Source organism: Cyprinus carpio, chromosome A13 (genome assembly GCF_018340385.1).
Source record: "Cyprinus carpio isolate SPL01 chromosome A13, ASM1834038v1, whole genome shotgun sequence".
NCBI lineage: Eukaryota > Metazoa > Chordata > Actinopteri > Cypriniformes > Cyprinidae > Cyprinus > Cyprinus carpio.
In genome coordinates, this window is record NC_056584.1 from 5,928,999 (window position 1) to 5,955,349 (window position 26,351).

At 38.1% G+C, this 26,351-nt stretch overlaps 1 protein-coding gene across 2 annotated transcripts; it reads left to right on the forward strand.

The window, feature by feature from the left end:
* Positions 1–2,944: 2,944 nt before the first annotated feature.
* Positions 2,945–25,143, forward strand: LOC109073708 (zinc finger protein 318-like). Of its 2 annotated transcripts, none has more exons than XM_042768461.1 (12): positions 2,945–3,346; positions 5,118–5,236; positions 7,764–8,412; positions 9,832–11,116; positions 15,746–15,843; positions 18,878–18,977; positions 19,066–19,358; positions 21,019–21,204; positions 21,318–21,405; positions 21,730–21,848; positions 21,974–24,450; positions 24,567–25,143. In XM_042768461.1, exons 1-11 carry the CDS (start codon positions 3,149–3,151, stop codon positions 24,434–24,436), a joined length of 5,598 nt encoding a protein of 1,865 aa, XP_042624395.1. In that variant the 5' UTR covers positions 2,945–3,148; the 3' UTR covers positions 24,437–24,450; positions 24,567–25,143. The 2 variants fall into 2 exon arrangements, 1 of the variants encoding a protein (XP_042624395.1); XR_006161458.1 differs by having other exon boundaries at positions 2,946–3,346; positions 21,974–24,771; positions 24,877–25,143.
* Positions 25,144–26,351: the final 1,208 nt, after the last annotated feature.

Sequence of the window (26,351 nt, forward strand, 5' to 3'; positions counted from 1 at the left end):
TATATATATATATATATATATATATATATATATACATATATATACTTTGCAGAATATTTAAAAATAACATGGGTTACATGTTTTTATGAACATAACTGGCACTATCATTTCCCGTTATTAATCACTGCTTAAAGGGATAGTTCAATTAAAAATTAAAATTCTGTCATTAATTCATCACCCTCATGTCGTTCCAAAACCATAAGACCTCCATTCATCTTCTGAACACAAATTAAGATATTTTTTATGAAATCCGAGAGCTTTCTGACCCTGCATTGACAGCAACACAACTGTCACGTTCAAAGCCCAGAAACATAGTAAGGACATCGTTAAAATAGTCCATGTGACATCCGTGATTCAACAATAATATTATGAAGCTACGAGAATACTTTTTGTGCACAAAGAAAACAAAAATAATGACTATATTCATAAATGTCTTCTCTTCCGTGTCAGTCTCCACCTCCATTCAGGAGAGTATTACGCATGCGTGTGATGCTGCTGACGCAGGAGCCGGCATTCTGCTGCTGTGACTTGTTTACAAGACGAAGACAACACACGCTGTACATAAAACAGTCTTCGTAAACCATGTCTGAAGATTTCGACAGAGGATGGCTTGCAATTTTTTGCCCAGCCTTACTTACAGATGATGAACAAAGAGAATACATTCTCATACTTCTTGTAGTTGTTGATTTAAAGTCTGTATTTTTTTTATTACAACTTCCCTGGTACTGTTTTGATGTGACCTACATGCATGTTAACCTTTATTTGAACGTCCCTCTGTTGTTGTCTCTGTTTTTCTTCCATGCAAATGTAATCAACTTGATGTCGAGTGGTTGCTTTTATGTAGGCCTGGAGAATGCAATGAACAAGAATCAGTAAGAGGGAACACTCACTGTGAAATTCTCCAGGTAAGTGGTTATTGTTGCTTGATGGATGTCATTTGAATTTGTTTCATGAAGTAATAACAGAAAAGGTAATAATAATAATATGGAAATTTAAGAGGCTTTTAGAGCACTCAGAAATTACATCACATTTTAAACTGCAGTTAAATTTTTGAGCCTTTGTTGTAAATCAATAAGAGTTTATTCATAAAGTATATATCCATAATTATGGCAAACTTGAATATACATTTTTATTCTTTATAAAAAAAATTGAGATTTCTATCCCTTGAAACATCATGGAAAGTAACAGCATCAGCATTTTGTGGAGTGTGTCAAAAGTCATGGAAACTAATTAGACAAACGTGTGGGAACCCTGAATATCTTTTGGATATTTGAACAATATCATTTTAAGAGTAAACCAGGAACCTCAAGTTGAAACTGAAGCAGAGAACATAAAAGAGAGATGGGAAAATGACAGCATCAGGACACGAATGCAAGGATTTGCTGATATGTTCACCAAAAATCTCTAAGGTGGTTCAGCATGGACTGCAGGGGTGATGGCCAGTGTGGAAAGATGCATGTCCTTCTGGACTTGTGTGCCTCAGATGTCTGCTATACACAGAGTATGTCTAGAGGTTCTCATTGACTCAAGTCATCATAGACTGCCATGGTTTTCTTACAGTACAAATGTAATTTCAGGATCAGATGAGGTGAGTAACAGTGAGAATCTCCTGCAGAGCCACGTCTGATGGGCTGATGAGCAGTACACCAGACCTGGAGTCATCAGGTACGTTATGTGACCTTTGCTTGGTGACTGGATTTATATCTGCGTGCCAGTATGTGAGCAAAGTGTTTGTTCCTCTTTTAGAGAGAGAGAAACATTTGCTTTTATTGGAAAATGTAAAAAGTTATATGAAAACATGAAATAAATGCATCCTTAAATATGTCATGTACCTTGTGCCTTGTTTCTTTCTTTTTTTATTATCAGTTTGTTTTCCAATCTGAGCTCAACGCTTTTAATGAATGGCTACTCTTTATTTTTGCCTCTATTTTTAACGTCAACATTTGTGAGATTTAGTCAGTGGAGACCGATTCGAGGTTAATTGATATTATTTTGTTTTTATGGAAAATAGTGAGCTATAAGATTATATTATGTTGATTTTTAAAGGTCTTTGTATTTTAACATTTTTATTTTGAAGTAAAAAAAATAAAATAAGATGCCTAACCCCAACCCAGAATTGGCACATAAAGACCCAACTGGCATGTTGTTACTAGTAATATTATAAAATGTAATACTTAGTCATTTAAAAGCTGAGATTATTAATTATTTTTTCATATTTTTTTTGAATTTGTTTTTATTTTTTGGATTTAAAACCCATAAGCTAATTAATTGAAATCATTCAATTTGCATTCATAGTGTTGTTATATTCTGACATATCTTCAATTAAAATATGTGCAATTAAATATATCACTAAGTCATAGAATTTACATTAATTAATTAATAATAATAAATAAATTACATTTACCATTCAGAGAAATTTATTTCACTGGGATTCTGCAAAATATATAAATATGAACAAGAATTGTATCATTGTTCTAAGAATTATATCACATTCTGTGAATGTAGAAATCATTCTAATACGCAGATTGGCTGCTCAGGAAACATTTCTTATTATTGCCATCAATGTTTAGAACAGTTGCTTAAAATATTTGTGAAAACCGTTTTTTCCAGGAATCTTTGATTCAAGTAAAGTTCAAAAGAAGAGTGTTTATTTGAAAAATAAAGCGTTTTAACATCACAAAAGTCTTGATACTTTTGATTTCATGCTTAAAAGTATTATTTTTATTCAATAAATAAATAAATAGGTCTACCTAAATCAAAATCTTGCCACAAACCTTTGAACGATAGTGTACAGTTAGTGTAAATGATAAATAAATTACAGCTTTTACCATTCCCAATCTTACAGTTCTATTCAATGTTTAGCATATATAAATAGGGCTTTCTATTTCTTTGGTATTTAGGAGACCGATAAACAAAACGGTGCAATTCCGCTGCGTTCGATTGGCTGTTCTTGGCGTGACGTCAGGTCCTGTGAATGCGGCCACGGGAAGCGACGTCAGACGGAGTCGTTTGTGTGTGTGATGAATACGCTCTCGTTGTTATTGATTTTTTTTTTATTCGCATTTACCTGTTGCAGGGATAACCGCTATCCTGCACCCGGGATAATAAGGACTCCACACCGACGCAGAATCAGCGGCGAAGCGTCGTAATGTATCGCGGGTCTAGGCCGCACAGAGGCGGTTATCATCCTCCGCCGTCGCGTGGTTTCGGGCCCCGTGCTGAACCAGGCCACCCTCCCGACCGGAGCCACCACGGACCTCCGGATCCGTACCGCCGCCCGTCACCGCGGAGGAGATACTCACCCCCTGGTGAATACAGAGCAGGACGACCTCAGCGAGGCTACGGGGTGAGAAGTAAACACAACACAGCATTACACCGTGGTAACGTTACACGCAGCACTGCAGGAATCCACCGTGATTAGCATGTGAAAATGGTATTAAACACTATAGTGATATTACCTTCTCATTACATACTTTAATAATAAATACACTGGTTCCATGATTTTAGTGACATTTCACCATGATGTTCTTTGAAGTGCCTCAAAGTACCATGTAAATGCCATCAGTGCTTTGCACCCCTTTACCTGAATTCATTACTTTAGACTTGTTTGCCTCTAGAAGCTTGCGTTCTGCAAGTGAACGTCACTTTATTGTGCCATACCAAAGAAGCACAAAGTCACTTTCACTGACTTTTAAATTAAATGTTCCCTTCTGGTGGTGGAATGACCTGCCCAACTCAATCCGAGCAGCTGAGTCCTTAGCCATCTTCAAGAATCGGCTAAAACACATCTCTTCCATCTTTATTTGACCATCTAACTGTAGCACTCACTATTCTAATTATATTCTTAAAAAAATAAAAAAAACATTCCCCTTTTAGACTTGCACTCTATTTATTTACTAACAAAAAAGAAAGAAACAGTAGGTTTTGTAATATTTTTGTATTCTATCTTTTTGTTTTCTTTTTATTTATTATCTAAAAACCTTGCTATGTGTACTGCATTAATCTAACTGAGACTTGTTATATCACTTGTACATCATTGCTCTTTGGTTGATTTTGATTGCTTCCATTGTTCTTATTTGTAAGTCGCTTTGGATAAAAGCATCTGCTAAATGACTAAATGTAAATGTATATTTATTTTTTTACAAAATGAGATTTAAGACAAATTATAAATGAAAAGGTGTCCCTTTATTATTTCTCAGACAGAATGCTGCATATTTATTTGTGAAACAAAAATGTCAAATAATAAATGTAACTTGAAACTTTAAAAGAAATCCCAAATCAAATAAAAAAAAAAATAATATAAATAAAATAAATCTCTTCCTATAAACTAAGGCTTTGCCTGTGCTCTATTTAAAATTAGAGGCAACCACTGCATTTGAATTATGATCCAAAAAAGATGCGAAGTATGTGTTATTTAGATATATGAATAATTTCGAAATTTGAAGCAAAAATATAATGTTCTGATTTTCTTTGTGAATGAGACGCACATAATCTCTGACAGCAGGTGGCGCTTATGGAACAGCAGGTATTTATAGGCTGCTGCCCTTTTAAAGGACCACACCACTATTTTTTGAAAATAGGCTCATTGTCCAACTCCCCTAGAGTTAAACAGTTGAGTTTACTGTTTTCGAATCCATTCAGCTGATCTCCGGGTCTGGTGGTAGCACTTTTAGCTGCAGCTTAGCATAGATCATTGAATCAGATTAGACCGTTAGCATTTCGCTCAAAAATAACCAAAGAGTTTCAGTATTTTTACTATTTAAAACTTGACTCTTCTGTAATTACATTGTGTACCAAGACTGACAGAAAATTAAAAGTTGTGATTTTCTAGGCCCATATGGCTAGGAACTGTACTCACATTTCGGTGTAATAATCCAGGAACTTCGCTGCTGTACCATGTGTGCAGCAGGTGCAATGATATTTATATAATAATGATATATTTAATTGTTTATCTATATGATATTAAACCATGGTGAAAATGTAAAAAAGTGCAGACCGTACCACTTATTTAATAATTATGTGCAGTGAAGTGTAAGTTTTTTTTGTCATGTTTTTGTTTTTTTAAGTTTGTGTTATTCCATGTATGAATTAGTTTATGTACCAATTTTCCTTCTCAGAGATACACCCCATCGCCTCCTCGTGGTGGACTCCCCATTGATCACAGTCTGGTCATAACTGTGGGCAATGAACTGACCCATCCATCAGGCTGCACAGGGACTGAAGCTCCTTATGTCCGGTAAGAGATGTAACCTAGTGTTATAACATTATCTTGACTCTTAAAGTGCCCCTATTATGCTATTTTGAATGCCTTTCATTCAGTGTCTATTGTAGCTGTATGTGAATGGAGACGTTCTGCAAAGTTTTAAAGCCAAAAGTGCATGATAAGTAAAGTTATTGTCTCCCAAAATAAAATAAAATCGACTCTGGACAGCCTAAGCGAGTCATCAATAATTCGACCAGCTGGCTACAATCACAACCTGTAAGTATAATAAATAATAGATGTTTATTTTCTATTGAGTGTTCAAAATGTGGAACTATAGTAATGGGCGTATCGTTTCTGACACACGCTGTACGCAGTAGACCAGTCACAACAGTATGGGCCATCTGACCAATCAGAGCAAAGGAGGCTCATGGAAAGGAAGGGTTTATAGAAAGTGAATCTTAGAACTGCTTTGAACGACTCGTTTGAGAATCGTTGGAAAGTGAGGTTATATAAGATGCATATTTTGAGAAAATGAAAGCATTTTTTGACCTTGCTTGCATGTAATCCTATTGTAAGAGACTCCCAAAACAACATTAGGAACCTTAAAAATGGCATAATAGGGGCACTTTAAGATTGGAATACACTGTGACATTGTAAAATCTGAACAGATTCACTAAAAACTGGGCATCAAAACATTAAAGGGTTAGTTTACCCAAAAATGAAAATTAGCCCATAAATTAATCACCCTCAAGTCATCCTAGGTGTATATGACTTTCTTCTTTCAGACGAATCCAGTCTAAGTTATTTTAAAAATTGTCTCTGCTCTTTCAAGCTGTTTCATGGCATTCAGCAGGTGTTGCATGCATCAGTCCAAAAGAATTTGTTTTTGGTTTTTCAAGCTGTTTCATGGCATTCAGCAGGTGTTGCATGCATCAGTCCAAAATCGCTGCAGGAGGCCTTTGTTCACCCCCCTGGAGCCGTGTGAGACACTTTTTTTTTTTTTTTTAATGGATGGGCAATTTTTATTTAACTTCTTTTGGACTGATGCATACAACACCCGCTGAGTGCCATAAAACAGCTTGAAAGATCAAAGACAAAAAATGTAATATAACTCCGACTGGATTCGTCTGAAAGAAGAAAGTCATATACACCTAAGATGACTTGAGGGTTTGTAATTTATTGGTTAATTTTCATTTTGGGGTGAACTAACCCTTTAAACGACTGAGGATCACTACCAGACTTTCAAATTGTTCTGAACACACCAAACATGCAGTTACATGTGCCTTGTTTCTAGGAGATGCATGATAAATAAAAACAGTGTGTTCTGAAATTGTCTCAAAATATCAAATATGTTTGATATCCTCCAAATGGGTGGATGCATTGTCTGAAGGTAAAACATTTGGAGTTTGTGTCCATCATACAGTATGTGGTTTTCTGTGAAATTCGTTAACTCTGTCTGGACAAAATCTGCAGATTGCATTTAAAAAATAAAAATTCTGATGCTGATAAGTGTGACCTCTCTGGTGATTAATAAAAGAGTCTTACATTTATTTTGCTTAAAGGGATACTCCATCCCAAAATGAAAGGTTTGTCATTAATCACTTACCCCCATGTCATTCCAAACCCGTAAAACCTTTGTTCTTCTTCGGAACACAATTTAAGATATTTTGGATGAAAACCGGGAGGCTTGAGACTGTCCCATAGACTGCCAAGTAAATAACAGTGTCAAGGTCCAGGAAAGAATGAAAGACATCGTCAGAATACACCATCTGCCATCAGTGATTCAACCGTAATGTTATGAAGCGACGCGAATACTTTTTGTACATGAAAACATGGCAGTCTATGGGACAGTCTCAAGCCTCCTTGTTTTCCTCCAAAATATCTTAAATTGTGTTCCGAAGACGAACGGAGCTTTTATGTGTTTGGAACGACATCAGGGTAAGTGAATAATGACAAAATTTTCATTTTGCGGTGGAATAAATTATCATTAGCAATTAAATTTGATCTCATATTTCACCCTACTTTCTAGATAGTGGGGTCACCATCGGGATTGGGTCATAGAGATTGAGTAGTTTTTGATGCAAGTCTTTTTTTCTTTTTTCTTTTTTTGATGCATGTCATTCTTGAATGTGTTTACATACTAGAGAGCATTTGATGGATAGAAATGTCCAAGATTTGAGGGTGTAAGACAGCCTCTGCTCTTTCAAGCTGTTTCATGGCATTCAGCAGGTGTTGCATGCATCAGTCCAAAAGAACTTTTGAATTTCATATATTATATTTTTTTGCTTTCATAATGGAGAGGCACTTGCTCAAACTTGCATTTTTCCTCTACATCCTATTCCAAATCAGAAGATTAGCAGTATTCTCTGGTGGAGCGTAAGACACCCTTAGGGATAAGTGTTTTTTTTTTGTTGTTTTTTTTTTTTACAGAATTTAATACGACAGTGCTTGAAGCGGTCATGTGTAATTATGGAAATATTTTTACTTGAGCCCCTAAGACTCACTAGATATGTCCTTGTCCTTCAGTTGCGATTTATGATGTGATGATTTCTGTTGACAGAGATTATGGTGCTGGAGAATCACAGTATAAAAAGCCCTGTTACTCTCCACGGAGGTCAAGCTATGATGGACACAGCGATAGAGGTTCGAGGAGGCGCAGTGTTAGTCGCGGCAGGAGCAGGGGGCGGAGTCGCAGTCCTGGCTACGGGCGCAGCAAAAGTCGCCCACGCAGCCGGAGCAGGAGTCGGAGCTACAGTCGTGGCAAGAGTCCCGAACGAGCGAAGAGCCGTGCGCGTAGCAAGAGCAGAACCCGAGGGAGGAGCTACAGTAGAAGTCGAAGCAGAAGCGGAAGCCGTAGTCGCAGACAGAGTAGGGCAAGGAGCAGGGCACGGAGCAAGAGCCGGCCACGTAGCCGCAGTCGTGAAAGGAGCCGTAGCAGGGGGAGAAGCAGAGGACGGAGTCGCGCTAGGAGCTGGAGCCGCAGCGCCAGTCGTAGTGGTAGCATTAGCAGCAGCGGCTCCAGTAGGAGTCGCCAAAGCAGCGTCAACAGGAGAGTCAAATCAGGTAGTTTAAGGAAACAGGAGGACTTTACTGAGCTGGAGAAGGCCAGACGACGTAAAGAAATTCAGGATATGCTTGTACAGCCTGCAAAGTCAATTTTGAAGAAAAGAATGGATTCCTCTGAGACAGATTCTCCAATGCTAGTGCAGGTAACCACCTCTCATTATGTCTTGGGTCATTTTAAGTCAAAAGCTATATATATTTATTCATATTTATTTCCTTTGTAACATCACGCAAGGTAAATAAGGGTGACATCTAGTGGAGAAGAGTAATGATAAGATTCACGTTATTAAGATCTTGTTTTAAAGGGGTCATATGTTGTTGCGAAAAAAAACATTATTTTGTGTATTTGGTGTAATGCAATGTGTTTATGCGGTTTAAGGTTTAAAAAACACATTATTTTCCACATACTGTACATTATAGTTTCTCCTCTATGCCCCACCTTCTGAAATGCGTAGATTTTTACAAAGCTCATCGTTCTGAAAAGCGAGGTGTGCTCTGATTGACCAGCTATCCAGTGCGTTGTGATTAGCCGTATGCCTCAATCGTGTGACAGAAATGTTACGCCCCTCACCATACTGTGATGCGTGTCCCAGCAGGATGAGACTCCAGCTGCTCTGCTTGTGCACATCTCATCATCGGTTCTCTATTAGCAGTTCAGTCAATGTACTGTTAGGAATTACTGAATAACTCAGGGATATTGGTTTATTTCACATCAGAGGGAGTGTAAGGCACGTTTATAAACCGAATAACTTATTTGTGGATTAGTGCGTACTGGAGACGCAAACCATTTCAAATGATTCGGATAGATTTGGTGAACTAGTTCGACTAGTTCACTAAGAAGATCCGGTTAAATAGAAAGATATTTGTTGCGTAAAGTGGGGACATAATTAACGTTACTCGCACTGTGTTAACATAAAACCATGTCTGCATTTGTGATCTGAGAAACAACAAGCTTACTCTACTGCTCAAAACTCACATTCGAATAATCATTGGCAAATTATTTAAATATAAAAAACTTACAAACTGTGATTTAGAAGCGCCAGACTGTCCTTGCAAAGTTTGACCTGCCCAACTTTATAGAAACAGCCATTGTGCCACAGACGCATTGTAGGCTACTGGTTCAAGAAACAGTCCTCATCCTCCATAAAATGAGCTGCACACATCTGAATATTTGGGTTGAACTGTTCTGGAACATTGTTGAAATACAACTTAACCACTGATTTCTAGTCATGGTCTCTTTTGGAAGGCCAAACAAAGTTTCACTACAACGAAACACAGCGAGATGTGGGGGCTTGTTAGAATGAGCCATTTTAGGGGTGTGTGGTTGACCCTTAACTTTTATAAAGAATATTTCTTTGGATTTGAGCCTTTTGTTTTTGCAGCTTCACAGATCTTCTTTATGCACCAAGATCTTGCAACACTTCAAGGAGAAAGGAAAAATTTAAATTGTTTATTGAAGTCTAATGTGACCAATGCTTTGGCTGATATTTAGTTGGTTTTATTTTTAGAAAGTAAAGAATGATGATGCTAGTGTGACTAAAGCATATTTAACCAATGTATTTCAGAATAGTGATTCCCCTCAAGGAAATCCAGATGGTGGTCTTTCACATGAGGCAGAACAGCTTCTCTGTGCGCTTTCCAAAACCATGGATCCAGACTTGTTTGCATCCATGCTGGGAAAAAGCTCTGATGGTAGTGTTCTCGAAGGGCTGATTGGTAAGATCCAATCAGCCAGAGAGGGTGGAAGTGACTTGCTGCTCCCTCAAGAGAAGGGAAGGCAGGAGAAATCAGATCTCACGGAGTTCCTTGGAATGATATCAGAGGTCGCCCAACCACAGAATGTAAAAAAGAGTCATCCAGATATTGAAGATGAGGAGAAATTTCTCTATGGGGATGAAGAGGAAGAGGGCAGTGAGGTAAAACCAGCAAATTCCAACTTTCCAGACACAAGTTACACACAGTCTTGTGATATTCAGAGAAGAGAATCTTACACTTTTGGCCATACTGGAGAACCTGTGATGAGCCATTCGCAGAGAGATGGTAGGCAGGCAGACAGTCATCGTTCCTCGGCCACACCTGAGGTACATGCCAAGGAAGAACCTGTTGACTTTCCACCTGGAATAGGGCCACAGGATGTAAATGTAAGGAAGGAGGTAGAGGAATATGAGAAGATACAAGATTTGCTAAAAACAATTGGCCTGGACCTGGGCATGGTTGAGATAAGCAAGATGGCAGCTAGGACGCAAGCGCGTCTGCATGGTAACACCCCTGCGAAGACACCGACTCGTAGGCAGTCAGATAGAAAGCACCGCAGCCGTAGTAGGAGCTACAGCAGCAGTAGCAGCAGGAGCTCCAGTCGCAGTCAGAGTCGGAGTAGCAGCCGAAGTAGAAGCAAAAGAAGTCGAAGCCGAAGTGGCAGTTTGGAACACACTTCACGTCGCAGCAAGAAAAAGCCAGTTTCCCCAGAACAAAGATCTCCATGCTCACATAGTCAGACCAAGAAAGAGGCTAAACCTGCCATTGCAGAAAGCGGCTGGCCTTCCACACCCACTGTGGGTCCTGGGCCACAGACGTATCCCTCCAGACCCAGCCTCCCGGCACATCCCATGCCCCCATACCCCGGGCCACCCCCACGTGGGGTAATGCCACCTGACTACCCACCAGGACGTTACGATCCATATGGCAATTATGTTCCATATATGCCTCCGGGATGGCCGATGTACCCACCTCCAGGTATGCCAGTACCTCCTCCCAGTCCAGTGGATCCCTACAGCCTCCCTAACATTGAGCGACCCTTTCTTAAAGTGATCAAAACTGTGCAGAGTGAGAGTAAAGATGACGATCCAAAAGGTAAGCACCTTACATGAGATTCATAAGCAGGAATAGTTTACAGAAAATGTTAATGCTGACATTGTGTATGTGGACTCAACCTCATGCCATCACAAACCTGTATATTGTTGGTTCAGTGGATAAAAGGAGAATTTTTGAAAAATCTTCATACAGGTCAATTCTGTTCAATGACAGTTCATAGTGACCATATCTGTAAAGCTTCTGAAAGAACCCAAAAACTTTCATTAAAAATTCATTAAGTCATTATTCTCTTAAAATTAGGGAATTGTAAGAAATTGTCCAATTCTGGTTCCGATTCTGGTTTCATTAAAATGACTAGTAAAAACGACAGCTACAAAACAGCACAACTGTCGCACAACTGTCAGTCTGCATGGAGAGGATCTTGAGACTCCAGTAGCTTCAAACACCTGTCTGCTGCTCAGCAGTGGCTTTTTTACAGCTGGCATTACAATACAGTTCACTTTCCTTAATAAATCTTTATCTGACCAAGATCTCCTGTGCTCTAAGTCACTCACAAATCTTTTGACAGTTCAATTATTTTTATTTACTTTTCATGAAATATTGTTTGTTTTGATGCCTTTTGCAAGACATTGCATTGCCTTCTGCAAGACATTGCATTTTTTCATACTTTTCATCTTCAGAAAGATCTTTCTTCCTCACCATATTTCATGAGAACTGTGACTTGCTTAATAATTTGGAGCAAGCTCTTTAAGTATGGTTTCCATTTACCAAAGAAGACCTGGCAAACTATTGAACAAATCTGTCTGAGATTGATATTAGTTATCTAAAAAGATGTGAAAAACCACACAAACAAAAATCTAACTCTTTATTGTACAAAAACCTATTGATGTATCACTTGCACAATAATTTGGAATGCGGTGTAGAGCCTAGTTTCAAATGGATTCTTTGTCTTTTGACACCCAGAGCACCAGCTCCGAACCAGGAAAAGTGGTTTGTAAGTAGCACCAAAACATTGCTGGGCTAGAAGAAAGAACTGCTTGTGTCAGGGGCTGGGGGCGGGGTTACCCTGACCAACAAAATACCTTTAACCGCCATATTTGAAATAACAGCTAAATACGAACACGTTGGATTTGCAGTGTTTGGATGCTGATGTAGGTTTTTAAAGCCATGAACATGAATAGCAACGCAGCGTCCACCATTGTTGATGTTATTAAGGCTTGTTTGGGACCGCTGCACCACGAGGGTGGTGTTGAACCAACTGAGGTACAAGGCTCGCCAGTCAGACCAACTCCGAACCAGCAATAGAACTGGCTCTGAACTAGCACCCGGTTCATACTGGTGGAAAAGGGGTAAGCTTGAGGGTGGGTGGTATTTAGGGTTAAGACACTTAGGCCTGGTTTCACAAACGGGGCTTAGCTTAAGCCAGGATTAGGCCTTAGTTAAATTAAGATATTTAAGCAACTTCTACAAAAATGGCTTCGAAGAAACCATTACAGGTCAAGTCACCTTTATTTATATAGTGCTTTTAACAATACCGATTGTCAGAGCAACTGGACAGCATTAATTAGGAAAATAGTGCGTCAATAATGATATCAAAATCATATTTCAAAATAGTGCATTCATAATGATAACAAAATCATATTTCAGTTAAAGGCAGTTCATCATTGAATTCAGTGATGTCATCATCCAGCTCAGTTCAGTTTAAATAGTATCTGTGCAATCAAGTCAACGATATCGCTGGAAATGAAATGTACCCAAGTATTCAAGCCAGAGGCGACAGTGGCAAGGAACCAAAACTCCATCTGTGACAGAATGGAGAAAAAACCAGGCTCAGTCGGGGGGCCAGTTCTCCTCTGGCCAGACGAAACCAGCTGTTCAATTCCAGGCTGCAGCAAACTCCCATCGTGCAGAGGCCTCAACTGGTTTATGTGGTCTTGTCCTGGTGGCGTCTAAGACACGGTCTTTACAGGGTATCTGGGGCTCATCTAGTTGTCCTGGTCTCTGCTGACTTTCAGGCTGTATAGGTCCTCTCTAGGTGCTGATACACCATCTGGGCTGGATACGTACTGGATCCGGGTGACTGTAGTGACCATCTGATCTGGATACAGACTGGATCTGGTGGCTACGGTTACCTCAGAATAAGAGAGACACAGACTAATATTAGCATAGATGCCATTCTTCTAACAATGTAGCAAGTACATCGGGTGTTATGGAAAGTGTTCCCGGTTCCAATTGACCTAATTAAAGCAGCCTAAAAATCCTTTAACGGATTTGAATATTAGAAATGTGTAAGTGTGTTATGTGTGAGCCAGGTTAAAGAGATGGGTCTTTAATATAGATTTAAACTGACAGTGTCTCTCTGTCTCCCAAACAATGTTCGGTAGGTTATTCCAGAGTTTGGGCACTAAATAGGAAAAGGATCCGCCGCCCACAGTTGATTTTGATATTCTAGGTATTATCAAATTGCCAGAGTTTTGAGAACGCAGCGGACATAAAGGACTATAATGTAACATGAGCTCGTTCAAATACTGCGGTGGCTCAGTGGTAGAGCATTGTGTTAGCAACACAAAAGGTTGTGGGTTCGATTCCCAGGGAACACATGTTAGGTAAAATATGTTAGCCTGAATGCACTGTAAGTCACTTTGGATAAAAGCGTCTAAATGCATAAATGTAAATGTAAAATCTATACAATGTTTAATAGGTAGCCAGTGCAGTGTCGACAGAATCGGGCTAATATGGTCATACTTCCTGGTTCTAGTAAGTACAGTCTAAATCCTGACTGGAAATCCTCACAGATACCATTTTTCTCTAAGAAGGAATAAAATTGTGAGGATACTACCTTTTCTAGTATCTTGGACAGAAAAGGGAGATTCGAGATTGGTCTGTAATTAACTAGTTCTTTTGGGTCAAGTAGTGTTTTTTTTGATGAGAGGCTTAATAACATCCAGTTTGAAGGTTATGGGGACATATCCTAATGGCAATGACGAATTAATAATAGTCAGAAGAGGATCTATGACTTCTGGAAGCACCTCTTTTAGGAGCTTAGATGGAATAGGGTCTAACATAAATGTTGTTGGTTTAGATGATTTAACAAGTTTATACAATTCTTTCTACCCTATAGTAGAGAATGAGTGGAATTGTTCCTCAGGTGATCTATAGTGCACTGTCTGAAGCGATACTTTAGCTGACAGCTGCATGGTTACAGTTTTATCTCTAATAGTATCGATCTTGGAAGTAGTGTAGTTAATAGTAGTTACTGTTGACGGTTTATTTTTTGTTAATTTAGCCACTGTACTTAATAAATACCTGGGGTTATGTTTGTTTTCTTCTAAAAGAGATGAAAAGTAATCAGATCTAGCAGTTTTTAACGCTTTTCTGTAGGATAGGTTACTTTCCCGCCAAGCAATACAAAATACCTCTAGGAAATACCTCTAGGTGTGCATCTTGACACAGAACAATGGCACTGACATTTTAAGATATGTCAGAGCAAGATATTTTCAGTTGAGACAGCTCAAACATGCATTTTAGACTGGGACTAGCTTAAGCCTTGTCTGTGAAACCGGGGGATTGTCATCTCACTAAAATGAAGAAAATATGGAAATAAAATATTAAAATTAAATATGTTCAAATTAACACGTCTGTAACTGTCTCTGGGGTATCTGCAGGATTTTTAAAATAAAATTTAAAGCTTTTGAAGACCTTTTTAAGACCATAGACTGTATAAAAACATGGACATAGTGTCCGTGACGTCACCCATAGGCTTCTGAAGAGTGTTTTTGAAGCTCAGAGTGGGCGGAGGCGTCCGTTGCCATCTTTGCAGCATGTCACCACACGTCACTCCCGGATCATCGAAAATGGGCAAGGAGGCGGGGGCTGGTTGCTGAAACCACACCCACCTAGCTCGACTGCAGTGTCAGCAGCGGCAATCTACCTGTCAATCAAGTGGCCTTGCCCTTAATTATGCAGAACTTTAAGGCTTAATATAATTTAAACGGATGAGTTATAAAAAAAAATCACCCCCCTCACAGTTGTCATGAAGGGTAAAATTAGCTATATAGATCAAAGTCATTTTTTGAAACAGGCTGTAAACATGTTTTTTTCTGCTGTAAAGTTGGGCAATTTAACAAGGGGAGTCTATGGGATCTACTCCCTTTTGCAGCCAGCCTCTAGCAGCCAGTTGACGAATTACAGTGTAAGTCACTTCCTTGTTGGCTTTACGAGAGAGAGCAGGAGGTTGCCGCTTGGTTAAGACCTGGAAAATAGGAATTAGGAATTTGGCACGATTCTGGTTGAAAATCTGCTAATCTGCTGCAGCTTCTCAAATCTCACTTTCCATCCAGCATATTCAAACTGGCATGATTCTTATGACATGCGCATGGAGCAATGAAATGGTGTTTTGTCGTCAGTGATGTCAAACTTGGGCCATATTTTCTATTAATACAAGATCTGAGCAAGACTCCCATCCCATCTTTCAAGACTTTTTTGGGAGCTACACAGATGTGGTCATGATGAATAATGGAAAAAAGCTATGTGAAGATTGTTTAAAATGTCTCCTTTTGTGTTCTATGGAAGAATGTAAGTCATGGTTTCAGAATGTGAGTAAATTATGAGAGATTTTTGGGTGATTCTCATCACAGTTTACCAGCTTGATTTGATTTATCCTTTCAGCACCCCCTAAATCGGATCCTGTGGCCACTAAAGCAATCACCAGTGGGATTCAGAGGAAAGAAATGGAAGATAAGAATACTGCTAGCCAAAAACAGAAGGTAAGTGCAAGAAATCTGATCAACTTTATTCAACTTTGAATCATATTTATCCAAATTTCACGTTTGCAAGTCTAAAACGCTTTTTCCATGTTGGAGAGAGTGTGTGGTTTCATCATATCAGAGTTATCATGCTAATACTAACTAGGTTAAGAGACCTCTCCTGCACTCTTAAGTCTTTTAGGCTGGATGTACATAGTGCAATTTTTTTCTGTCCTACGAGCTCGTACGCAATTTTATTAATTTTTTTCCCATCGGGAGAAATCGCATGGTTGTGGCTCGCATGGTGCTAAAGGAGTTTATGAGCAGATCACCTCCCAAGGTCACGATGATTTTTAAACATGCCTAAAAAATTTGGGGAGTCGGCACGACTTTGATCAGTGTATAGGTTCTTCCATATTACCAAATCATACAACCACGTTACATGCGCTAGATCCATATTATTATAGCTCAGTGGCTACTAGGCGACCCCATATCGTGTGGATACACTGACACACACACACACACACACACACAAATCTCTCTAGTTGTTTTTGTTGAAAGGAATGGCTATGCTGTTCTCTGCTGAATGTGCGTCACTGAAGGTACTTCTGAAATCAGTGTGGGTGCTCTATTTAATGCACTTTTATTTTCACACGTTTTGTGCCATTCATTGCAATCACTAAAAAGCTGTCACTCATCTTAGTTTGTCGTGATCTCACAAAGTTCTGTTATAATTAATAAAGCTCTACCCTGCACAATGTATCTCTCTTTTTACATCATCTACACTATGTAAAAATGAGATGATTCGCGAGTGTGGAGAATTTAGCGCTGGACAAAACTCCAGCTTTGCATGTGGTGAGTGGATTCTAACATAAATGCCTCTGATTGGCCATTGCGTTCAAGAAATTAGTCATGTTATTCGTAACCTTTATGATTTTCTTTCTTCCATGAAACAAAAAAAGAAAATGTTTTTGTCCACTGGAATGAAAGCCGATGGAAAACAAATCAAGCTCTGTTTTGATCATTGACTCATTATGAAATCAACTTTTTGATGATATTCTAATTATATGACCAGCACCTGAAGGCTTGGAACAACATATGTGGCATGGATTCAGCAGGCTCTCTCTCTCTCTCTCACACACACACACACACTCACACACACACACACACACACAAACACACACACAGAGACAGCACTCTCTCTCACCATCCTTCTGAAGACCATCAGCTGCCATTTATCATCTCATCAAACGACCCTGCATTAATGTTGACTTTTATTATTTTTGTGAGTTGTACTCTATTTACAGATTAGATTATTTTATTTATTACAGTTTTGCAATTCTGAAAATTAATAAAAAATTTAATACGTTAATACAAATTGTATTTAACTTCTGATTTACAGCAGTGAATAAATGCCATTAAAATATAAGTTATCACTGTTTATTGCTGATTTTAAAGCTTACTGAACTTTAAATTATTTGGATATCTACAGTTCTACATATAAATACACAACATAAGATTGGCCCCTCTGTATTAATTGTGGCCCTTCTTTTGCCCCCCAGTTGGGAAAAAAAAAAATCCTAGAAACGCCCCAGCACCAGGGATGCACCGAAATTCGGCCACCGGAAAAAAACAATTGGGTGAAAATGGCATTTTCGGTTTTTCAGCCAAAAGAGAAAGTCTTAAAATGCATGGCGTACCACACATGTCCAGCAGTGATCTGTGTGCAGGTTTCACTCTCCATCTAGCTGTCGTCACTGTGCAGTGTGTAATCGGCTCTATGAATGTGCTCTCCCCTCATGTAATGCTCATGCTCACCCGTAAAGCAAAGTCTGCGCAAATAACGCACTACTGTGCTGTAACATGGCAACGCTGGTAAAATTATGCTACTTTCTCATTCACTGATCTGCTCCTCGCTATGCTCTGCTCACAGGCTCCGATAATAACAGCTTTGTAGGTGTAGTCCTATTATTATTATAATTATTTGGATAATTAGCCAAAAAAAAAAAAGTGATATCTGATTTTGTTTTTTTGTATTTTTTTGTAAATTGTTGTTTTTTTGTATTATGTTGTGGTTTTATGAAATTTATGTGTGTTTTTTTGAATTTTTTTTATTTTGTATCATAAAAATAGAGTTAAATTTTTAAAAAGTCTTAAAATTACTTTTTTCTAAGTTTTACTCCTTTAAAGGGTTAATATGTTGTTATTTGTAAATTGTCATTAATTCGTTCCAAACATGTAGTTGCTAAGTTGTTATTGGTAAGTTAGTTTTAGGTATTTTGTATGAGAACCGGGAGGCTTGTGACTGTCCCATAGACTGCCAAGTAAATAACAGTGTCAATGTCCATAAAAGGTATGAAAGACATCGTCAGAATAGAAAACTCCAGGTTTTCATCCAGAATATCTTAAAATGTGTTCCGAAGACGAAAAAACCTTTATGGGTTTGGAACGACATGGGGGTAAGTGAGTAATGACAAAATTTTCATTTTGGGATGAAGTATCCCTTTAATAAAATAATAAATTATTATTACAAAGAAGGTTTTCGGCCAAGTGCATCCAGAATTTTCATTTCGTTGCATTCCTGCTTAAGACAAAATTTTTACTCTGAGTGGCTTCATGCATGCGACCTCTGATTCTTGGAATTTACGACCCCTGGATTTTTTTATTTTGATTCAACCGTAACATTATGAAGCGACGAGAACACATCTTTACATCTTCCTGTTGCATTGACCTCGCTGGATGTTCGCAACAACTAACATACAAGCGCCCGTGTATCTATTGTATGTTTTATGATCAGATTTTTTCCCCAATTAATCTTAAACTTATAAGTTATCGAAGTGTGAGACTGACTGGTTGTTCATATGACCAAGTGTTTAAAGTGTAAAAAATACAAAAAATTTGTCATTTAATTCTTTTTAAATAATTTTGTGTCATGTATATTTTGGGAGGAATTAAGGAAGTGGAATCAGAAACAGAATTGTTAAATTCATCAGGATTCCCATCCTTATGTTTTTGTGGATGAATAAATTTAAGGCCCAAAAAAACTCTGTCTTAGGTCACGGAAGAGCTTGAAAAGCTAAAAAAGGAGAAAGAAGTGCGACACAAGAGGAAAGAAAATCTCTTAAAGGATGTGGAAACATTGAGAAAGCAGCAAGGTATTTCCCTCTTAGTGTAAAATGGAAGTGCTTTCTTTATTATATGCAAGGGCCGAATTTATTATACGTGTTTGATGTGTTCCTTTAGGGGAGCTTCTTCGAAAGAAGCGAAGAGAGAAGGATGGACACAAGGACCCTGTCCTTATTGAGCTCGGTCAGCTCCAAGAGGATGCAATGGCCCAAATCTCCAAATTGCGTGCTGAACAGAGAGAGGCAGATAAAAAATATGAAGAGCTGGTCAAAGTGGCTCTTATTCTTGGTATAGACTACAAAGACTCGAAGATCTCAGGGGACCATGGGCAGCAACCCCTTCAGAGTAAGAAGGAGTCAACCAGAAGCCCAGAGAAATCAGGGGCCAAAACCAGCACCTCATACAATAAGGTAGAGTTGCTAATTCTGTTACAGGAAAGGTACTTGCACTTGATTGGCTTTTTCATAGTTAAGTATTAGACTGCCACTTTTATCAAGTGGCATTTAATTCTTGACAGTGATTCTACAAAATATTTATTTAAATAACTTTATTCAGTAATTTTTAAAATAACTGCATTTAATATTTTTTTCTCATTTAAAAAATTACCCTAATGAAATTAATAATGCTTAAAAATATGCATTTAAAACATTCTTCTCTCACATAAGATGAAGACTCCACTCATATCAGTAGCCTATTTTATTTTACATAGAGGGACGTCTCATGGGGTTTCATGAGGCCAAATTGTATTTGGTGCTCTTGAAATATTATTGATTTTTTTTTTTACAGATGTTTTTTTTTAGTCCAGTGGTTCTGACATTTTTAAGACAAGTACCACCTTTGATCAAATCACGCCATCCAAGTAACTGTGAGCAACATAATGCCATATTCTGATTAAGATCATTGTTCCTGTAGTTCAGTTTAATCATGCTGCATGCCTTTGCAGATCTGTGGAAGGACCCTGAGGAGTAACATCCAAAAACTTACATGACAGTAGTAACATTTAGAAAGGGTTACAATATGCTTGCCTTCAGTTCTGTCACCTTAATGCTTGCTTAGAGATTAAACAGAATAACATGCTGCTTTTTTCTTGATCACATTACCTTTTGTGGCTTTTTTGGCACATAGGTTAAAATGCACATAGACCAGAACGCAACATTTTTAGTATAGTACATTTCTAGAGTTTTAAGCCACCTAAGACACTGTGTACTACTGGTGGTATCACAGCGTACCACAGTTTGATAACCACTGTTTTAGTTCAAAGTGACTTATAGTAGGAAAACTATCTATATATATATATATATATATACTGGGGCCACAAATTAAGAATTTGTATACAATTTACTAATTTTATTTAAATCATGGCTGTAATTTACTGATTTGTTCCCTCATTATCATGGGTATGATTTATTAAGCTGGAACATTGTGATTCTGATACAGGACATGAACAAATTGTATTTTAGGGATTTTTTTTAATAGCATAGGCTTGTTTACTAATGTTAGGTAATTAGGTGTTCTTAATCTTGCACATAACAAAGTGTGTGTTTATATTTGTATAGTGAGATCATGTGGAAGAAGTCTTGCGTAGTATTGTTTTAAACTATATAACACAATTTGTCATATATATATATATAGTTAATTTATTTGTCTCTAGCTCAAAAACTAAAGATATTCACTGCAAATGTGTTTTGTTATCTTGAGATTTCTTATGGATGATTTTTTTAATGTATTGGCGCCTAATGATTTTATTGATTAATTTAATGCCTGTTATATGATATAAAAGCCATTTCAGATCTCATTTTGAAATGGCCTTTTAAAACCATTAGTTTTATACTAGTCAATTAAATTCAAGTAATAAAAGCATGAGTAGCTTCTTCCCGACTGGAAAACAGATGGCCTATTTTGCAAAGGTAAGTCTCATATGATAAACTTTAAAGATTGGCAAATAGGATCTTTATATTTGTTTCTTTGAAAAGCTTTTCTTCATTCATTTAAAAATAGATAATTCAAGAGTATTTGATTTGCTTAGTCACTTTTACTTATGCATTTTTTGTACTGCCTAAATTAATCTAGGTAGCATCCTCAAAATCAAGACCGTCTCCTGAAAAACCTCCTCCATCGATCAGCCACTCTCTGGACACTGCTGCCGAGCAGTTTGAGTACTACGACGCAGGAAACCACTGGTGTAAAAACTGCAATGTTACCAGTGGTTCAATGTTTGATTATTTCATGCATATGCACAGCAAAACCCATAGGAAGGTATGTGTGCTAATATATGTAATAAGATTTTTATTTTTATTTTTTGAGTGGATGTGTTTATTTCTGCCAGTCGCGTCTCTGCTTCAGTCATCAATTGTTTTGTTCTCCTATAGACTCTAGATCCTTATGACAGACCTTGGGCAAAATCACAGAGTGAAAAGAAACCCCCAGCTGGAAAGAGGACATCCAAGCCAGCCAAAGGTAACAGAGTCTTGATAAAATGTGATTGTTAATCAGAAAACACATTCATTTTGTTTAAGCTTAAGTGATTTATTTGTTTCAAGACATGTACCATTAAAGAACTGGAATCATTAAATGGAATCTAAGGATCAGAGAACCAGAATCATTCAAATCTTTATGATTCCATTCTATAATTGGTGTCATGTTAATTGCGATGTCTGAAACTGTGGTTTTCTTGCAGTGTGTCTCATTATTGGAACAGAGCAAGGGTAAATTACCAGGCATCAAAAACATTACGCACTATTGGTAAGAGTATTTAATTTTGTGCTGTATTCCCTCCTTTAGGCTCTGAGTTCTTGATCCCTGTAAGGGGATTCTTCTGCCAGTTATGTGAGGAGTTTTTTGGTGATCCCATTTGTGCTGAGGCCCATGTTACCTGCCATGCTCACAATGAGAGATACAAGGTACATATCACACATGATATTCATTATATATTTAAATAGAGTTAGGAAATGACTGCAAATTATTATTATTATTATTATTATTATTTTGACCATATTGTCTCATATGCATTTGATTTTGTCACCAGGCAAAAATTTATGAAAATCCTCTCTATGAACAAAGGAGGAACCTGGACCGTCAGGCTGGCTTAGGGAGCCAAAAGAGTTCAGATCACAAGCGAAAACATGAAGACAACGAAAAGGATGATATGAAGAAATCTAAAAAGGATAAAGGAAACAACAAAGGAAAAATGTCAAGTAATGAAGTGGAGACAAAACCACAGTACAGCAAGGAAGAAGAGTATAAGAATGTCAAAGAGAATGAGAATAAACTCAAGGAGAAATACAAGAAAGAGGATATAGATAAACAAAAATACAAGGAGGATGACGAGAGAGCCAAAATAAAGGAAGAGGAGGAGAGAGCTAGGTACAAAAAAGAAGATAATGAGCGAAACCGCTTCAGAAAAGAAGAGGAATACACACATAGGTACAGGAAGGAGGAAGGGGAGAGAACAAGGTATGAAGAGGACCGATTTAGAAACAGAGATGATGATGAACACTATCGATATAAACAAGAGGATGACAGATATAGATTTAGAAAGGATGATGATAGGGGCCGATATGGTAGAGAAGAGGAAAAGCCCAAGTATGGCAGAGAAGAGGATAAGAAATACAAATACACTCGGGAGGCTGAAGAGAAGAAGTCAAAGTACAAAGATGAGGACTTGGGGAAGTGGCCGAAATCAAAGTGGGATGAGGACCAAGAGAGTAATGGGAAGTATGAAAAAAAGGAAGATAAAGCTCAGCACCAGAAGGGCAAGGCTGGTTATTCCAAAGATGACAAGGAGAGCATAGGTAAGTCCAATGCTAAAGATGGCAAATCAGAACCAGAGAAGCCTAGCGAGCCTCCTAAAGTCTTATGTGGCCCAAGTCCCGCCTTGCTTGCTAAACTTCGCAAGAAGAACGAGGAAGCTGCTGGTCGGTTTGGCTTTGGAAAGTTTGGTCTGAAAAAGCCACAGAAGACTGCACTTGAGAAGGAGGCAGAGAGGATGGCGGCGCAATTCTTAAAGGAAGAGGAAGAGAGTATGCCTACTGAAACGGCGGAAAACACGGATGCTGAGCTAGATCCTTTTTCCAAGTCTATAGCTGCTGCAAAATCCATTGCTATCAAATTGTCAGGAAAGGCTGTGCTTCCCCCTTCAGGTGAATGGCTAGCATACAACGAAAATAAAACTAATCCTAGTTTGCCTCCTCCCCTAGCTCCCATGGTTATTAGGAAGTCTTACAGAGGCGTGCAAAATAAACCAACACCATCTGCTGACAAATCTCCTGCACCTGTAACAGGAACTCAGAAGGGTCCAGCGTTGTCAGCAGACCTCATCTCTAAGGCATTTAGTGGAGAAGAGGTGAAATTAAAACAAACAAAGGACACCTCTGCAAAGCCTGTTGATATCTTCCACAAACCTGTACCACTTCAGTCTCCCACTGCGGCTCCAAAAATTGTAAATTCCAACCAGATGAAACCTGTTACTCCCAGTCAGTGTGTTATTACTCTCGAGTCTGATGTGGCTGCTCCTGGAGTGCCTGAGGATGAGCAGAAACTCACCGTAATCCTTCGTCCTCCTCCACAGCTTTCTTTTAATGCCAGAGACCCACCCCCCAAAACTGTAAAGCCAAAGACAACCCTTGCAGCAGGAAAAGCAAAAGACTTGTTTGACATTTTTTACAGTGGCAGCGCTGCGGTTAAATCCTCTGTCAGTGCCAGTGTTGGCGACAAAAAAACCTCTGGATTTGCTCCACAAGACAGTGGTTCAACCTGCAAAGAGTCCAACAATAAATACAAAAATGCTAGTGATGTTTTCCAGAGCCAAGAACTTCTCAAGAACGAGGACTCAAAAGTTCCCCTGAGAGGAGAACCTCTCAAAAATGAGGACTCAAAAATTGCCTTGAGTGAAGAACCTCTCAAGAATGAGGAGTCTGAAGTTGTCCTGGGAGAAGTACCTCTCAAAAATGAGGACTCAAAAGTTGCCTTGAGAGAAGAACCTCTCAAGAGTGAGGACTTAAAAGTTGCCTTGAGAGAAGAACCTCTCAAGTACGAGGAGTCTGAAGTTGCCTTGAGAGAAGAACTTCTCAAGAGTGAGGACTTAAAAGTTGCCCAAAAAGAACCCCCCAAGAACGAAAAATCTAATGTTGCCCAGAGAGAAGAATCTCCCAAAAACGAAGACTCAGAAGTTGCCCAGAGAGAAGAACCCCCCAAGAATGAGGACTCAGGATTTGAACAAGCCTTTGAAGACGCCATCTTAAAACCTGACCTTCAAAATGAAGATGCAAAAGAGGAAGATTTTGATGATCAACAAGTGCTTAAATCTTTTGAAATCTCTGTGGGGGATATAACTGTGATGGAAGTAGATAGTCAGGATACAATGCAGACAAATAACGAAGAGGAAAACCCTCTGGAATCTGAGGAACCCATGTCTTTCTCCCCTCTTCCTGGTTCTTTCACTGAGCAACTGAACTTGGACACATTTGAATTCAATTTTGAGCCTTTGTAAAAGACCTTCCATGAGTAGGTTTAGGGATTGTACATGTTACCTCTGAATGTAAATAAGTGATTTTGAAATATTCTTTGTATTTGCTTTGTCCAGTTAGAATGTTTCATGTCTATTCTTAACCTTTTGGCAGGTAATGCCAGTGAAAACGTGGACTGAAAAGCATTCATTCTGAAGTGGGTGCTGGGGAAGGAATCCCTCTAAGAGAATGAGAGCTTTCATCTAGTAATGAATCCTTAATATGTGTAAAAGTTTCACTATCTTGTCAAAAGCACCCGGTGTTGAGCTACTTGTTTCCTTATTTTTTTTCCAGCAGAAACCATTCCTTTTTCCCAAAGGTAACGTAAAACATACTATGAATATGATGTGTATCAAACATTTAAGTCTATAAAGCCATTTGCTCTGTTCATTCCATTCAAATAAATGAAGATATTTTAATGCAGGAGCCAGAAAGATCCAGGCTCAGAGAAGAGAAATGGTGTGGAGTTCATGCTTCAAGGACATGTGCGTTCACAACTCTGAACAGAAAATATCAGGCTTGGCCTCCATAGGTTTTGATGGCTTTTCTTTCCAGTTTAAAATTTTTAAAGGAATCAATGTTGTATTATAATGTTAACATTGCTACCATGCTACTTTAGCATCTACAGATAGTTGGTGTAATTGCACACGTTCTGTGCTAGCTCAAATAAATCACAGCAACCTTTTCTGTCTTTGCTTCTTACTGATATGTTTATTACTGCTGTTACTAGACTTGTGCATTCTTTTTTTTAACCTTTTGCATACATCTGGCCTCATTCATGAAACATAAGCAGAACTGTGTAAATCATTCATAAAACCTTTCTATAAGGTACTTTGCCACATTGACTAAGCATGGTTTTATGAACGTTATATACAAATCCATTATGTTGGTATTTCATGAATGAGGCCCATTGCGCTGTGTACATATTTGCATGGACATCAAACATGAATGTTGGTGTAATTGCTAGTTTAATTACAAAATTAAAGCCAGTATGCTGTTATTGCTTTTAGCGAACATCTTGAACGTGACTACTGAATTTGTATTATTTTTATTTGTAGCTGTGCATTATTCACATGCAAATAGTTTCCCATACATGCATGAATCCTGAAAGAAATCAAACCTTAAGATTATTCATGTATTTAGGAATTCCACTGTTTAGACAGGAGTTTGCTGGAGATATGGTTGGTTGGTTTACATTGTGTTTTAATGACGGCAATATTACAGCTGACATCTGCATCCAGGGAGGAACAAAAAAACATCTTAAACATGAATCTGCTGTTTACCATGAAGGTAAGTGTTTTTGCCTTGACTGGTTTTGGTAGTCTATCGTGAATTAATCAGTATAATCCAAGTACACTGAAGATGCTCTACGAGTAAGTTCAGCATAGTTCACCCCAACTTGAAAATTATTTTACTCACCCTCACGTGCAATGCCGAATCACCAACTTTATTGTGTAGAATACAAGAAGATATTTTGAAAAAAAAAATAATTGTACATACAATTAAAATCCATGGATCTTATTTTGAGTTCGTCAGAATTGTCTAGTCGTACAGGTTTGGAAAGAGGACAGAGTAAATAATGATTTAATTTTCAATTTGGCCGTGAACTATCCTTTTATCACCATATTTATTCACTATGAATTTGTTAAAACATGCAATATTTGAAATCCGTAGTTAATGACAGGTAAATAAAAATAATGAAAATTATATTTTATGTTTTTCAAATAAAAGCTCATGAATGGAATCATGCTTGTTTTCTTCTTTTGGCAGTTAGAATCAAAATGAAGTGAATGTATCGTGTCGAAATGGTTTTGAGAAAAACATGCCAATAGATGGCAGCAGATGTTTCTGTACGGACGTCTTTTTTGATGTAATCTTTAGAAAATATACAAAATATTA